This window comes from Neopelma chrysocephalum, unplaced genomic scaffold, assembly GCF_003984885.1.
Source record: "Neopelma chrysocephalum unplaced genomic scaffold, ASM398488v2 Primary Assembly neopelma1_74, whole genome shotgun sequence".
NCBI lineage: Eukaryota > Metazoa > Chordata > Aves > Passeriformes > Pipridae > Neopelma > Neopelma chrysocephalum.
The window spans coordinates 8,329,145-8,345,137 of record NW_020897735.1 but is presented as its reverse complement, the minus strand read 5'-3'; the positions used below and the strand labels follow the sequence as shown (position 1 = coordinate 8,345,137).

Genomic DNA, 15,993 nt, shown 5'->3' with positions numbered 1-15,993 from the left:
TTACTGAACTCCCTTGAGTTATCCTGTAACTCATAGCCCCGTATGAGTTCCGATCTGCATCGAAGGGGGAGGCACAGCGGGGTTGGAGGGGGAGGTTTCCCGTAGGTCCCAAAGAGTCCAGGCTCCCGTCCCGTATTTGGGGCAGGGGCTCCCCCGAGCAGCCAGGGCTGTGCAGGGATATTTTGGGCTGTGACCGCACTCTGGGCAGGCAGGACTTTCTGCCCGAGTGCCCGTGCCGGGTCACCATGTCAGACGGCACCTCACCCCGCTTTCAGGAACCAGCCGCCAGCTTCTCCCTTTCTGCTGTCCCGGGGGGAATTCGCTCCCCGGGGCATTTCCTCGGCCACTTCCCCGTCCCCGCGGGCCGGGACTGCGCCGGAGCGGGGGAAGCCCCGCGGGTGCGGTTCGCGCTCCCCGCTCCTCCCGGCCGGGGCGAGGCAGCAGCGCCGGGATCCGACCGAGCGGCATCTCCCGTGCCCGCGGGGAGCGCCGGGCCCAGGTACGGGGAGGGATGCAGGGGAGAGGGAGGGACGGAGGGGAGAGGGAGGGAAGGATGGAGGGATGAAGGGATGGAACCCGCAGCCCCCCCGCGCCTCCCACCGCGGGGACCCGCCCGCTCCCTCCGGGGACACGGGCCCGGCCCCGCAGAGAGCCCCGGGAGGGCAGCGGGGGCTGCCCGGGGGTCCTGCCCGCTCTCCGCCCCGCTGAGCTCGGGTGGGGCCCCGGGGACCCCCCGAGCCGGGGCTGCGCGTTCCCGATATCCCGGGATGGCTCCGAACGGGAACTGCGGCCAGGAGAGGGGGAGGCTCGTCCTGGGCTCCCACCCACGGCCCGCACCCCAAACCCACCCACGGTCCGCACCCCAAACCCCCCCACGGCCCCGCCAAGGCTGCGCTGCCGGCTTTGGTTTGTAGCTCTGGCAGGTTCTGCAGCTCCTGCGTTCGCTGCGGAGCTCCCGCCAAACGCCTGCAGAGGCCGCGGGGATGGGCTGGGCTGAGCCAGGCCGTGGAAAACGCGGTTTGTTCCCAAAGCAGAGCCCGAACCCCAGGGCCCTACCCCTACCCCAGGCCTGGCCTGCCCCAGGCAGCCTCGATTCATTTTTTTCGGGTTTATTAGTCACCGTGGCTTCTGGTAATACTGAGATAGGTTATGGTGTGTCAGTATTGTCACAGGGGAAAAAAAAAAGCTTTGCCAAGGCATTATTATGATCAAACTGCACCATGTCCCTGAGTGAAAACCTTCCTTGAACTTTCCAAGAGACACCAGAATCCTTTTTGGCTGCATTTCCAAAAACATCCCACTGCTCCCCCCTTGTTACCCAAACCATACTGGAGGTGCAGGACACCTTGGCACGTGTGGCTCCAAGTGTAGCTGGGAAGAGCTCAAGTGTTAAGAATTTCTGGACTTGAGATTTCCTTTGTCCTTTTTCCTTTATGACTTCAGGAGAATCACTGTCCACTCACCAGTTGCTCAGTTTCTGTACCTATGAAGTGACATCACAAATTTTGGCTGCTGGGAAGTGAATGTGATTGGGGATTTACTCTACAGGAAACAACTCTGTGTGATGGGGACCGGTGGGATTGTAGCTCATCTTCCTACAAGCTACAAAAACTCTGGAAAGAAAACCCCAACCGCTCATTTTAATACATTGTCCATTTTCATGTCGTGCTTGAGGGAAATTTTAGATCTGTGCAGTAATTTCCTGCTGGTACCTGGTCAAACCCCACTGTGACATTTAGTCAGAGCCAGTCAAACACATCACTGCCACTGCTCTGGGCTGGAGCTGCTCGCGGGCTTTGATGCCTGATACATCCTCTCACATCAAAGTGAGGACTTGCCTTGTTTGAGCACCTGCTTTTTTTAACTTGCCTCTGACAATATTCACCCCAGATGGCTGAGAACACGAGCAGGGCCCTGCAGGACGTGCTGGGCTCTTCTCCTGATGAAAACGAGTTTCCTGTTGGATACCCCACCACCATCTGTGAGGACGTGCCTGGGCAGAAGTACCTGTGCAGCAACTGCAACAACATCCTGAAGAAGGCCCTGCAGACACTGTGTGGGCACAGGTACTGCTCTGCCTGCCTCGCCTGGATCGTCCGGTACGTCCCTGGGCAGGGATTCCATGGATACAAGGGCTCCCGGGAGCTGGGTCATGGCACTGAGCTCAGGGACAAGGCTCCAAGAGCTCCTGGGAGCTGTCACTGAGCTCAGGGACAAGGCTGTGGCTCCACGAGCTCCCAGAGCTGTCAGGGAGCTCAGGGACAAGGCTGTGGCTCCAAGAGCTCCTGGGAACTGTCACTGAGCTCAGGGACAAGGCTGTGGCTCCAAGAGCTTCCTGGAGCTGTCACTGTGCTCAGGGACAAGGCTGGGGCTCCAAGAGCTCCTGGGAACTGTCACTGAGCTCAGGGACAAGGCTGTGGCTCCAAGAGCTCCTGGGAACTGTCACTGAGCTCCCTGGAGCTGTCACTGAGCTCAGGGACAAGGCTGGGGCTCCAAGAGCTCCCAGGAGCTGTCACTGAGCTCAGGGACAAGGTTGTGGCTCCATGAGCTCCCTGGAACTGTCACTGAGCTCAGGGACAAGGCTCCAAGAGCTCCCCAGAGCTGTCACTGAGCTCAGGGACAAGGCTGGGGCTCCAAAAGCTCCCTGGAACTGTCACTGAGCTCAGGGACAAGGCTGTAGCTCCCTGACCAAGTCATTTTACACTCTGGGAGGACTTCCCTTGCTGGACTGCAGGATACCCCCTGCCTCTTCCTTCTTCCCACCATGGAATGTGCAGGGTGGATGCTGGGCCTGGCAGGTGCCAGTTTTTCTACCTGTGACATAATAATTCTGATTTAACCTTGGCTCCTCCAAGATTTAACCTTGATTAAGTGATTTAACCTTGATTAAGTGCTTTACCCTTGAGTTAGTCTTTCCATGGGACTTACAGTCCCTTGACAAGAGACATTCAGGATTTTAACAAACATAATGTCTTATATATCTTTGTATTTGTCTTGGCTAAATAGGAATTTTCTGTGTTTTAAAAGACTTTAGTTTTCATGTTACCTCCCCTACATGGGGTTCTAATTGACGAGATAAATAGTTTTCCATCTTTATTCTTGTTTATGATCCAGGGTGCTCTTGTTTTACTGAATCAGAGATAAATTTATGGGCCTGGGCCTGGTCTAGAAGAACAGAAAGCAGAGTTTTTTTATGTCAGCATGTTCAAGAATTGGCCCTTTCCTGAACAAGGACTATGGATTCTGAGTGGAAATTACAATTTCCATGGGTTTATTTGTGTCAGTGCCTATCCAGGGACCTCCTAAACTACAATACACTGATGGACTGTATTTCGTTCTTGTTTCTTTTTACCAGAAACAACAAAAATGCAATTTGCCAGAAATGTAAGGAGGAAGATCCCAACATTTTAAGTGAGGAAAGCCTACTGGCAGAAGAAAGGGTAAGTTGTCATTAATTTATTATTATCATTATCTGGGCTACCCTGGAGTTGAGGAGGGAATAATATAAAATGTGATGGCAGCTGATTTTAACTTGGGCTTTAGTCATTTGGATTTCCCACCCTTTGTGATTTAAAAAAAGCAATGGCAGCCTCAGGATTTTCCAAGTCCATATTCTGCACTGTAAAATCCCACACTCTTCCATATAATTAACTTTTTATTACCTCAAAGTACCTGGTGCTTTCCTGCTTGTAATAAGATGTCTGAGCTGTTACTTATTATCCTTGGGAAGTATCCTGATGGATTTTCCAACCTTACAATTGTACCGTTTTTCATGGTTCACAAAATGCAAAAATCTATCTAGTGCAAAAAAAACAACCCCAAACCACCCCCACGTGGTTCACATTTCTTTTCTTTAGTGCCCAGTAAATGGAAACAGCCCCATCTGAGAAACCGAGTCCTCTCTGCAGCACGTTAAGAGGTGTTAATGACCTCGATAATTAAATGCATTCATTAGGAGACCCCGTAGTCAGGCTCCTGTCAGCACATTCTGTTGCATGGGACATATTTCAGGCTTCTGGGAAAAGGAATGTAAAATAAGAGCTGTGGTGGGCTGGGCATATTTTCAGTAAATTTAGAACACATCAAGTAGCTTATTTTTTAACAGTAAGGAATTATTTAATAATTATTTGGGTTTCTACCACGCTAAGATTAACTGGCTGGGTTACAGAGTCTTATGGCAGTACAGTAAATTTAAAAAAAATAATAAAGGATAATCAAAAGAATGGATTACTTTCTGACCAGTGTTTTTTTTTTCCTTACTCTGTTTATTTTCCAGGCTTTTGGTGATGCTGCCATTAATAAAGAGATTTCTGAACTCAAAGTCCACTGTGTGACCCTTGGATGCAGTTGGTCTGGTATCATGAAGGATTTTGAAGTATGTTTAAAGATGGTTTATTTAGATTAACATAATGTCTTACTAAAAGGGGGGACAGAGAGACAATGAAAGCAGGTTCTCAGCAAACACAGATTAATGTAACATCATTAGGATCAGTGAGAGCACTGGGATTTATACCAACAAAATACCTAAAAACATATCTCCATCATTCTTTTCAGGCTGATCTGCCCCAGGTAAAACATTTAAATGGGCAAGATTTGGGAATCTGCCATGCAAGTTAGAATAGTGGATACAAGGGGGAAAGCTGAGACCAGTTATTGAGTTATTGCTAAAGAAAAGCACTTAAGAGAGAAAGTCCGAGGCAGATCCCGTGTTTGAATTTATCAAAAGTTGTTTGGTTTTGGTTTTGGCTTTTTTTAAAGTTAAGAATTACCAAAAAAAGCCCCAGTAAAGCTGGTGAATTTTTCACCAGTAATCTCATAACTCTGTGCAGTGGGACTTTACCCAAGCTTAGAAGAAATGCAGCTCAGGGCTCTGGGCTGCCAGAACTGGGGCTATTTATAGAGAGATGTGAATCAGCATTTTAGTAACCAGTGGTTGCTTTATAACTTTTGACTTCCAGGAGCACCAGAGCTTATGTGAATATGCTTTAATCCCCTGTCACACTGGTTGTGGGCACGTGGTGATGAGGAAAAAACTGGCAGATCACTTGGAAAAGGGCTGTGTCAATAATGTGACCGTGTGTCAGCAGTGCCAGCGCAGCTTGTCCAGCACTGAATACCAAGTAAGAACAGTTCTCTCTCAAATTAGGGCTTTGTGCTCTTATCTTAAATAATCTATCATGCCATTTTCCCATCCTGATTTCACTGCACTCGAAGGATGTTTAATTTTCCTGAGTTTTCTGATTTTTTTTTTTTCCTAGCAAAAATGAGCTGGATGTTGGAGGGGAAAATGAGCTGGATGTTGGAGGGGAAAACTGAGCTGGATGTGATAACCTGCTTCCCCAAAGAGGGAAGTGCCTGTGTGATCCCCCAGGGCTGAGGCAGCCCATGTTATAGCTCTGGAAAGAAAACCCCAATCCCTCATTTTCAACCTCAAAACACATCCCAGTATGAGGTAGGGGAGAAGCAGAAGAGCACAGACAGTGGCAGGGAAGAGACCTTGGAATTGGCTGGAATTTTATTCAAATTAAAACTACCCACAAATTTATAAGGCAGGGCTGTCAGATATTATTTCTATTAGGTGCAATCAGGTATAATCTCCAAATTATCAGCAGTGTCAATAACAGACCAGGAAGGTCGTACTCTGAATCTGCCACAAATTTCCCAGTGACTATTTAAACTTATTTACCTCAGAGTTTTTATGGTGTTTGCTCAAAATAATGGATGTTGTTCCCTCCAAATGATTTAAAGAGAATAATTGCCAGCCTTGGAGTTTTGTCCTGGGATGGGGGCAGAGTGATCCAAGACCCACCTGGCAGGAGGGCTGGGAATATTTTGAAGGTGTTAAACAGCAGTGGGCAGCTCCAAACTGTCAAAATTTGATGCCTTTCCACATATTGAGCTGTGAGATTTATTCAACGAGGGGGTAACAGTCTTCTGGGGTAAGAATAAGGTGCTCTGCTAAAACCTGCTCCTTGGGAAGCTTTTGCATGTGCTCCTCACACCTCACCAACTCCTACAGAGCAAGAAAAATACCTGGACCCAGGCGGCTCTTCCCAGAGCTAAATCCAGTGTGTTTTCCAGCTTAAATACCAGAAGGTGGCAACACTAAATCCCTCTCAGCTCTCTGTGAGCGCAGCCTCGGGCTGGAGGGGGAAACCTGAGCCCGGTGTGCTCCCCCAGCACCTTTCTCCTCTCGGAGCTCTGATACCGCAGCTCCGGCTCGGCCCCTCCACCTTCCTCGCTCGAGAGCTGTTTTCCTCCCACTCATTCCGGTTCGCTGCCACCTAATTAATTTTTTGGTCAGGAAACCTTGGCAACCGAGCCGGGGGGTTGGCCCGGAGATGTTGCTTTTTCTCTGCCTCCTTTTAGTGTTTGTAAAATCGGAGCGTTGCTCGTTGCATGCTCTGCTTTATTAACTTCGCAGTGAAGTGGCTTGAGAATGTTGATTATTTGTGGGTATTCTATGTGTCCACAGCCCTCTGGGAGCTAATAGTAGGTTTTGGGGCACTGCTCTCCCTCTCTCCCTCTCAGACACTCACTTATGGGTCTCGTGATTTTTGCATTTCTCTATTTTAAAGAAATTTCTCTCCAGCCCCTTCCCCCCTCGAGATGTGAAGCCGTCTCCTCAGATCGGTGACCTGAAGGAGGAAAAGAGCAGAAAGGAAGGAAATAAAGGCATATTTTGTGCAACAGCAAGATAAAGAGTGTTAAAAACCGAGTTAGAGAGGGAGAAAATCCTGTGGCTGCATTTCTGAGAATCGAATAGGAGCTTAGGACTGGTATGAAGAGGAGTTTATAAAGATTAAAGCCAGTCCCCCCTGAGCAGTGTGAATGGAGAGCTGACAGCTGCTGTGTTAAATACAGATATTCCAGCTATGAGCCAATGGCAGGGGAATTACCTTCCCCTTCTTGGAGCCAGGAATGGCAGGAAGCCTCCTGTTAGTGGTGGTGCATTTTGCATTAGCAAAATTTGGATTCCAGCCCTCAAAATGTGCATAAGCAGGATGCAAGAAGGGTCTGCACATTGAGCAAATTACATGAAGTCAATGCAAGGAGAGTTTATATTTGAATTTGACTTTATGTCTGAGCTTCCTGTTCTTGAGCTTGTTTATATTTATATATATATATGTGTGTGTGTGTATATATTTGAATTTCCTGTTCTGTTTGTCAGTGTTGCTTCCTGTTCTGTAACACACCTGCTTGTCATTGCACATATGTGTGTGTACATACATGTGTGTGTGCACAGAACTATGGTTTGAACCTGGCAAGACTTTTACATTGCCAATCTTCTATCCAATATCCCAGGGGGACCCTGCAGGTCAATAATTTAATCATGTACTGAATTCTTTTCTTCTGGTTTTAATGACAGGAGCATTCATGTGAAGACAATTTCTGTAAGGAACAAAACCACGTGCAAACAGAAACAGCATCCAAGGAAAAGGTGGGTAAAAGATGAGTGACTGCAAGGCAGTTTTATTTCAATTAATAAAATTATCACTTGTTCACATTGATTAAAGAGCATCTGAGAACATCTTCAGGTACAGCAGTTGTATCTGGCTGCTCTTTACATGCCAGCAAAGCTCTGCTGCCTTCTCTTCCCTGCTCCCACAATTAACTTTAGCAAATTATCTTCTCAATTAATCATATAAAATGGGGAAATACTTGTTGCCTTTCACATACTCAGGGAGACCCCCATGAGAAAAGAGGAGTGTGCTGTAGAGCAGGGTATTTAAAGTATCTTATTTATGAGAAGCTGTGGTTTATTAAATTGTGCTGTGACATTATGGGGTCTGTTGGATGGATACTTCACCGTGCAAGAAACTTGCAATCAGCCACCTCTTAATTGATTTACCATCAATTTTCAAAGCTGGTTGGACACTGTGGTAATGCCCTGACTTGAGTGAACCTGATTTATGGCTGCTGGGGTTGTGGCCCAGGTGTTTGTAGGGAAATAAAAGAATCACTTTCAATAAATATTTGATTATTTTCTCTCTCTTTTTTTTATTTTTCCCAACAGAGCCTCTCTACCCCCTCAGCCAACAAGGATGGCTGTCGCTTTTCTGAAGTGGGCTGTTCATTTAGGGTGAGTGAAATGGAAACAGAAACAGCACTTCTTTGCATTTTAGTTGCCTTGTGTCATCTTTTCTGCAGAGTTTTATGTGTTAAATATTGGCTTATCTGGGAATCTCGCAGGGACTCTGCCTGGCATCCTGTTTAATACCCAAATTGCCACCAATTGTTTTATTTTTTTGTGTAGCACATGTACATGGTTGGACTTGATGAACTTGAAGGTCTTTCCAGCCTTAGCAGTTCTCTGATTCCACACGTGTAGCCTGAGCTGAGAGGGCTCCCTGTGCCTCCTCTGGTGCCAGCTGATGTAGCTGCACCCGCATCTTCCAGGTTTTCCACCTCTGCCTCTCCCAGGAAGCCACAGAATTGCTGGATTTGGCCTCACCCCATCCACGGGGTGGTTATAGAGAGTGTATTAACAGTGTCACCTTCTTCCAGGGAGGCAAAGAGAAGATGAAGGAGCACGAAAAATCTGCAGTTGGGGCCCACATGCTGCTGCTGCTGCAGCACATGAGGCAGCTGAGGGGAACCTTGTGCTCTGCTGCCAAGGCTGCCCACGGTGCCACCCCACAGCCGGAGCTGAACGGGAACAGGGCAGGAAAAAGCCTCTCCAGCCTGCAGATCCCAGCAGGGCCGGACAGCAGTGGGGATCTGGAAGTGGATTGTCTGCCTGGATCTTCTCTTTCTGAGGATGAGTCTGTTCTGCAACAACTCATGAGGGAGAAGGTGATTTCCGAGCTGGAAAATAAGCTGCACGTGTTCGAGAACATCGTGGCAGTGCTCAATAAAGAGGTGGAGAGTTCCCACATGGAAATCATGGCCTTCCGGAGGCAGAGCGAGCTGGACCAAAACATAATCCGAGGCCTTGAGCTGAAGGTAAATAGTTCCAATAAGAACTGTCAATGTCTTTATTCTGTGGACAGCAAATATTGACACGTATCAGTGAGAGGGATCAGGGCAGGGAGTGTGAGCTGGGAAGTGTTAAGTTCTGGACACATCTACGGGATCCTGGTGTTGTTTTGGATGAATTTTCAAGTGGGGATCACTAGTATTTGTTCTCTAAATCCACATTTAGGTACCAAGATATTCCTGAGGCTTTTTGAGCGTTCAGAGTTTGCCAGCATCAGACTGTGAGCAAGCAAGGCAGTTGTTTAATTGACTGATCCTCTTACAGCAGCAGTTTGCCTGGAGGCCCAAACAACCATCTATCCGCTTGTTTTGACGCAGAGCTGTCACTTGAAAAGAAATCAAAGGAGGATTTCAGAACAGGAGCACTTCAGAACGATTCAGCTGCTCCTGCAGCACAGCCTGGGGAGGGGGGGTGGCTGAGGAATGCTTTCTTTTTCCTCCAGATTGCAGAGCTGCACCGGTGCCTGACGCAGAAGGACGCGGGGCTGAGCAGCCTGCACAAGAGCCTGCTGTTCTCAGAGCAGGCCTCCTACGATGGCATCTTTCTCTGGAAAATAACAGACGTGGGCAGGAAGCTCCAAGACTCTGTGACTGGCAGGACAGTGGGGTTGTATTCACCAGGTAAAGCACGGGTCCGTGTGTCTGCAAACCCTCGTTCCTCCGGGACGCTGCTCCTTTCTGCTTCTGCTTTAAAACAGCTCCTTAAACCAAGATGCTGTTTGTGCAAAGACCTCTAATCCAGCTTTTCCAAAGAGTTGTGCTCTAGTCTGGGCTCTCCCTCTGCAGTTTGCCCTCCACCACAGCCACTTGCAGTGTCGTTTGCTGGATCCCTCCCTCCCAAGCCACAGCTCGATGCCTGTGGCACCACAGGACTTCCTGCTGCAGCTATTTCCCACGTGGGGAGTAATTGGATTAGGTAAAATACACTTGTGTGGCTAATAACAGGTAATTTTCACCAAGGCATGAGGCACTAAAAGGATTCCAACCACTGGAATTTCATTGCTTGTAACCCCCAGGGGGGACTGATTTGTCTGTTCTCCCCGTGAGAGCGAAACGCGGCACACGCCGCCTCTTCCCACGTGGCAGAAACGCTCATTAGGCCTCTTTGTTTTTCCAGAGGAGGCTTCACTAACGAAAAGTTCTGATTTTCAGCTTTCTACACTGCGAAGTATGGCTACAAGGTGTGCCTGAGGGTGTACCTGAACGGGGATGGCACAGGGAAAGGGACCCACATGTCCCTGTTCTTCGTGGTCATGAAAGGAGATTACGACGCTTTGCTCCCGTGGCCCTTCAGGCACAAGGTGAGAAGGGAAACCTTTCCATGGCTGATCCCAGCCTAAACCCACTGCTTCTCCCAGTCAGCACAAGGGGACTTTTTCCTCTGGTTTAGTGGAAGTTGGGCTGTTTTCCCATTTTCCCCTCCGAAGGCCATCCTGGAATCCTGGGTAATAATTTGTCTCTGACTGGAGTCACTTCCAGGGAAAGCTGCTCCTGCTGATATTCCCTAATTTGCCTGGTGGGATTTTCAGACACCACAACATGGTGTTTGAAATATTCCAGATATTCCAACCTATGTCCACCTGGGCTAAAGCCAGAGACACATTTTCTCCTGGCTCTTGCTAAACATAGATAATATCAATTTATGAGGGAATTTGCTGCCTGAAGGTGTCAGAAGGGTGAGAGTTCCACTTACAAAGGTGCCACAGATGTCTCATGTGATCCTGGTCTAATTTTTTCTCCTAAGTGTGGTCTGATAATGGCAACAGTGGTTAGAAAAGCAGTGAAACCCTGGCAGGGCCTGATCTCTGCTCTGTGTGTGGTAATAATTCCATAAGCCTTTCATATAAATAGCTTTAAACAGCTTTACTGCCTGTTAGCAGCCAAAAAAGCAGAAATCAAAGTTCCCAATCTTCACTGTATTAAAAGATTATTACATACATTTCATATTTAAAGCTAAAGAACAGTGAGTTAATAAAAGGGGTAATGAGATAGGGAGATTCTATACTGATATTTAGGTTGTGTCTTTTCCATATTCGTGCACAGGCAACTGAGCTGTTTCTTCTGACTCCAAACCACAATAACAGAATAAATGTAATGACTGTAACCAAACCCGAGGTTTGTTTAAGTTGTCAAGAGAGAGGAAAAAAAAGCCTTTGGACTGTGCAGTCCTCTACCAAGAAATAATGCCCTGCTTGATTTAATTGAATTTTGTTTGAGGGGTGGCAAAGTTTTAAACATTTCATCTGGGAACTGTTACAGTCCCCCTTGTTGGCATGATCTGATCACGGCTGGAAACGTTGGTCACAGTTTGTGTTCAACCATCAATGGAGCTTTTGCAGCTCTTCTGTCCACGGTGTGCGCTGGTTTATTTTTTTAACTCCAATAACCACCTCCTGGTTTCCCCAGGTGACGTTTATGCTGCTGGACCAGAACAACAGGGAGCACGTGATCGACGCCTTCCGGCCGGATTTGGCCTCCGCGTCCTTCCAGAGGCCGGTGCACGACATGAACGTGGCCAGTGGCTGCCCCACCTTCCTGCCCCTGGCCAAGCTGCAGTCCCCCAAACACGCCTACGTGAAGGAGGACACGCTTTTCCTCAAGTGCATCATCGAAACCAATTAGCAAACCTGGAGAGCTGGGAAAGCACCTGCTGAAGGGCGAGAGGAAACGGGGATGAAACCACCAGTTTGAGGCCTCGTGGTGGTTCCCGTGTGCACACGAAGCCCACTCGTGTCACCTGGAGATCCCCCTGTGCCAAGGGCTTCCCCCTGTGCACACGGAATGGGCTCCTGCCCAGGGGAATGGGATTATCCCACCAAAACAGCCGCTTTTCCTGGTTTGGGTGTCGGTCACAGTCACCCCCAGCCCCTCAGAGGGATTTGTGGAGAAAGCACTGTTGTTCCTCACACCCAGCCTGGGCGTGGGGGTGGTTCTGCCGGGGTTCCTGGCAGGGAGTGAGGCTCAAATCCCTTGGATTGACAGGTTTAGGGGGTGCAAGGGGGAAGCTGAGCTTTACCATCCTCCGGCAGCACCGTGGTGGCACATCCAGCTCCCTTTGCAGGAGGCACAGTTCCCCCCAAAAAGCCCCAGGGTGGGATTTTGGCTGTTCCCAGCAGGAACAAGGACAGGTTCCTTCCCCTGAGGCCCCCTTTGGGTGTCTCTGCCCGTGCTCATGGTGACCTCAGGAGTCCTGGGCAGCACTGGTGGCTCCAATCCCTGCCCCGGGCGATTCCTCCCTTCCTTTATTTTATTTAACCTCTATTTATGTGCCCTATAAAGAGATGTTGTGTTGCAGCAGTCAGGGACCAGATGACACTGTGCCTTGGGGGAATTACTCTTGGATTTCCAAAGGAGCTGTTTGACTTTCCCATTGCAGGTCTGGAGCTCTGGGGGTTGGAAACCCCTGGAAACCCAGAGCTCTGCTCCAGGCAGGATAGGGATCCCTCAGTGGCTTTGGTTTGAACTGTCCAGTCACTTCTTGAACCTTCAAGGCAAGTCACTTATTGGAAATTATTGATTGTTTTTTTATTGCTTCTTTTCACGTGCTCTGATGTTTAAGTCTTTTCACACCCCAAAACAGAAATAACTGCAGAAATGGTTTTTCCTTTTTTTTTTTTTAATAGAAGTAAGAAATTAATAATTATTTAATATGCAAGACCAGCTTGGGACTGTCTGGATGTGTGCAAAAGCTCTCATTTCTATCTTGACAACATCCTTTAAAATAATTAGTTGTGATAAAGTATCACATTTCAAAAACACCCACCCCATAAACAAATATTTATCAAAGCTCGTTTGGGAAGAAACTGGATATTCTTTGCCATCACAGACACACAGTCTCTCTCTCTGTCTGTCTTTTCCTCTATTCCATATTTAAAATGTCTTTCAAGGACAGAAAGTTATTTTTCTAGCCCCTGTAACCACACTGGAGTAATTTGCCTAAAAATATTATGCTTCTCGTGGCTGTATCACTTTGGCAAGTGCTGTATTTATTACAATCATTCATATTTTCTTACCATTTTATTTATTTCCTAAATAAAGCTCACTAACTTAAGAAAGGTTTGGGTGTTATTTTCCCTGTAAAACAGGGACTTGAGCAACTTGGAGATGTGATGATGGGGGTTTGTTATAGAAAAAGCTGAGCTGTGCTACAACACTTCCCTTCCTTCCTTCTTTCTGGGGGAAGGAAGGTCTCTTTAGAGCTCAGGAACTACAGCCATGCCCAGAACATCCATTCCCCTCAAACCTGCCCAGCTGGGAGAGCACTCACAGGCTCTTCATGTCTTATGCAGTTGCAAAGAGAGCTAAATTAAAAAAAAAGACGGATATGGATCAAATCCATGCTAAATAAATGAAAAGACATGAAACCCAATGCCTGATGCTCTTCCTTCCAAAGGCACAGCTGGCACAGGGCAGCTCAAATTCAGATTGAACCGCTCTGGCTCCAATTGGAGCCACACCTCGGACCCAACAACGTTGGATCAGAGTCCTCGGGAAGGGCTCCAAGGAGCTCGACCTGCCCCCTGAGCCAGGGGAGCCGGAGCATTACCACGGCCCTGTGGAATGTATTGAGCTGCTTTCCAAACACAGGGCTCCGCTCCCAGCCCTGGTGTTCCTGGAACTGCCTCCGGATTTTCACCCCCAAAGACCTTCGGCCGCAAAACCTCCCTTGGTGAGGAAGTGGCTGACACTTCAAGGAGCTGAAACCGGAGCGACAGCAAGAGTTCTCCAGTCCATCGAATCACTTCTGCTGCAGAAAGGAGCAGCCAAAGGGATTACTCTTTTTTTTGCCTGGATCAAATCAAAAGATGCAGGAAAATCAATGAGAATTTTATGGAGTTAAATCAGTACCGTTTGCTCCGTGTTTAATGGCTGGGTTGGCAAAGGGTCCCGGTGCTCCGGGAGCTACGACGCTCTGGAATAACCAAGGACAAGTTTTGTAGGGAAAGATCGTGTGTTTTTAGAAAGGACTAATAAAGCTGAATAAAACCAGGCAAATTTTAGGCTTATAAGCTTCAGGACATGAGCTCAAACCTTGCACACAGTGGCTTTGAGCTTAAATTGGTCGTGTTGGTCAATCAGATGCTTTTGGTGAAGAGGTGGTTGAGACCCTTGGAGCAGAAGGAAGCGTTGGCCGAGAGAGAGGGGGAATTATGTCAACAGCCTGGAGCTGCTGTGGTTGTAACCCCTGCCATTGCCATGGATGTATCCTACTGAATCTCCAGCTGGAAGTGGCACTTGTGAGCTGCCCAGCCGTGGGAAGGCAGATCCGATCTCCGTGTCAGGCCTGGAGCTCAGAGGCAGCTCCGTGTTTGGGTTTCCATTCAATATTCCTCGGCTTCGGTCTCCAAGGCTACAGGGCAACACACAACCCCTCCTCCCACCCCTGTCTTCAAAGAAAGAAAAACACTGTGAAAAGAGGCTGCAACGATTTCTGGGCAGTTTTCAAAGCCGGAGGGCAGCGCTGGGAGCTGCTCTCCCTGCACACTCGGCAGGCTCTGCTCCAGCCAGGGCTGTGCTCCTCCGGCTGCTCCATCCTCACTCCAGCAGGAGAGCACCTTGTCACCTCTGCAAGTGCAGGGTGTGGAGGAGCAATTAAGAGTTTTTAAGGGAAAACTGGGAATTTTGGAGTAGTTAACTACCTGGGCCTTCATTCAAAACCTTTTGCAAACGCAGGTTTTGTTTGGGAATTCTGTAGTGGGGAAGGAGCCGGGAGTCCTGCCCTGGGAGCCCACGTTGGCCACACTCCCTGCCTGAGGAGGGTGCAGGATTGCTGGCCCTCAGCTCGGTGGATGCTGTGGCAGAAGCACCTGCAAAGAAACCAGAGTCAAACATAATTATGTGGCTTCATTCCTGTCAGGAAACAGAGGATACATCTCAAATTTTTTTTTTTTAAAATTTAAATTTTTGTTTGGAGCTTTTGCCCCAGGGCAATGTTGCTGCGCTCCCTCCATTGGCAGGTGCCAGCTTTGGGGTGCCCTCTCTGTGCAGAGGCTTTTTAGGGAGGTTACTACTGATCCAGAGTTTGATTTCCGTGTCTCACCATCCGCATTCCTGTGGGAAACGACCAACCTGCTGCAAACATCAGCAAGGGGAGGGCTGGGCAGGAGGGTGGTGCTCCCTGAGCCCGTGGGGACAGGCTGGGACAGGAACGGTGCCCCGGGAGTGCCACAATCCACTGGATTTGGGGCAAATCCAGCAGCTCCGATGCAGCGGAGCGAGAAGTGGGATTTGTCTGAGGGCAGGGCTGTGGCGCAGGGGTTATTTTAATCCCGAGGTGACTCACGCTATCCCAGTGTGACTCACGTGGAGCTGGGGCCTGGGGCTAGTTAGAGGTGTGGCACAGCATGGCACAGGATGGCACAGCATTGCACACATGGCACAGCGTGGCACAGCATGACACAGTGTGGCACAGCATGGCATGTTGGACCACCTCCTTCACACCGTGCTGGGCTTTCCTTTTTGCACAGACCTGCACAGAAGGAGCAGAGCAGCTGCTCAGGGAACTGTTTCCCACCCCCTTCACAGGTGCAGCATCACGACACCCATGTTTTATGGGAAAGTTTGATTTAAAATATTGGTCCCTAGCAGACAGGCTTCCGTGTGTTGGAAAGGCAGCTCAGCAGCGTGCTGCTCATCCCTGGCACCTGGGGAGATGCTCACTTGCAGTCCAAGCCTTGTTGCAGGTGCGCTTGGAGCCCCAGCTCCTGGTGCTGCAGGAGCTCATCCATCACAGGCAGGAAAATCCCTCTGGACTCGGCTCACGCTTGGCCCAGACCCTGCCCCGGGAATCAGCTCCTTCACGGCCCGAGCAGCCTGGAAAACATTGCTTTTTCAGGAGCGCTTTCCAACAAACAGCAAATCCTTCAGATTTCTTCTTGGCATCGACCGAAGCGTTTTTTTTTTTTCAGTGATAGATTTTTCTCTGTTGAGATTCAGAGAAAGGCTGAAAGGCTGCTCCCGTTTCCAGGAATCCCGGCGAGCACAGGTCGTTCCCTGTCAGGACAATGCTGTGCA

The 15,993-nt window shown here is 48.8% G+C and overlaps 1 protein-coding gene across 2 annotated transcripts; it reads left to right on the top strand.

Annotated features, from left to right (window-relative positions):
* Nucleotides 1–394: 394 nt before the first annotated feature.
* TRAF1 (TNF receptor associated factor 1) lies at nucleotides 395–11,601 on the top strand. Of its 2 annotated transcripts, none has more exons than XM_027688020.1 (11): nucleotides 395–499; nucleotides 1,891–2,066; nucleotides 3,356–3,440; nucleotides 4,277–4,375; nucleotides 4,959–5,120; nucleotides 7,370–7,441; nucleotides 8,018–8,083; nucleotides 8,509–8,946; nucleotides 9,423–9,600; nucleotides 10,132–10,280; nucleotides 11,386–11,601. In XM_027688020.1, the coding sequence occupies exons 2-11, from the start codon at nucleotides 1,891–1,893 to the stop codon at nucleotides 11,599–11,601; spliced, it is 1,641 nt and encodes a 546-aa protein (XP_027543821.1). In that variant the 5' UTR covers nucleotides 395–499. The 2 variants fall into 2 exon arrangements, with proteins under 2 accessions (XP_027543821.1, XP_027543820.1); XM_027688019.1 differs by having other exon boundaries at nucleotides 1,891–2,099.
* Nucleotides 11,602–15,993: the final 4,392 nt, after the last annotated feature.

What these genes read in the sequence shown, in the direction of transcription:
- TRAF1 (XM_027688019.1), top strand. Translation starts at nt 1,891, where the DNA reads ATGGCTGAGAACACGAGCAGGGCCCTGCAGGACGTGCTGGGCTCTTCT. An exon ending in TCCGAGGCCTTGAGCTGAAG is followed by an intron (nt 8,947 to 9,422) that starts GTAAATAGTTCC and finishes TTTTTCCTCCAG; the next exon opens with ATTGCAGAGCTGCACCGGTG. An exon ending in CGTGGCCCTTCAGGCACAAG is followed by an intron (nt 10,281 to 11,385) that starts GTGAGAAGGGAA and finishes TGGTTTCCCCAG; the next exon opens with GTGACGTTTATGCTGCTGGA.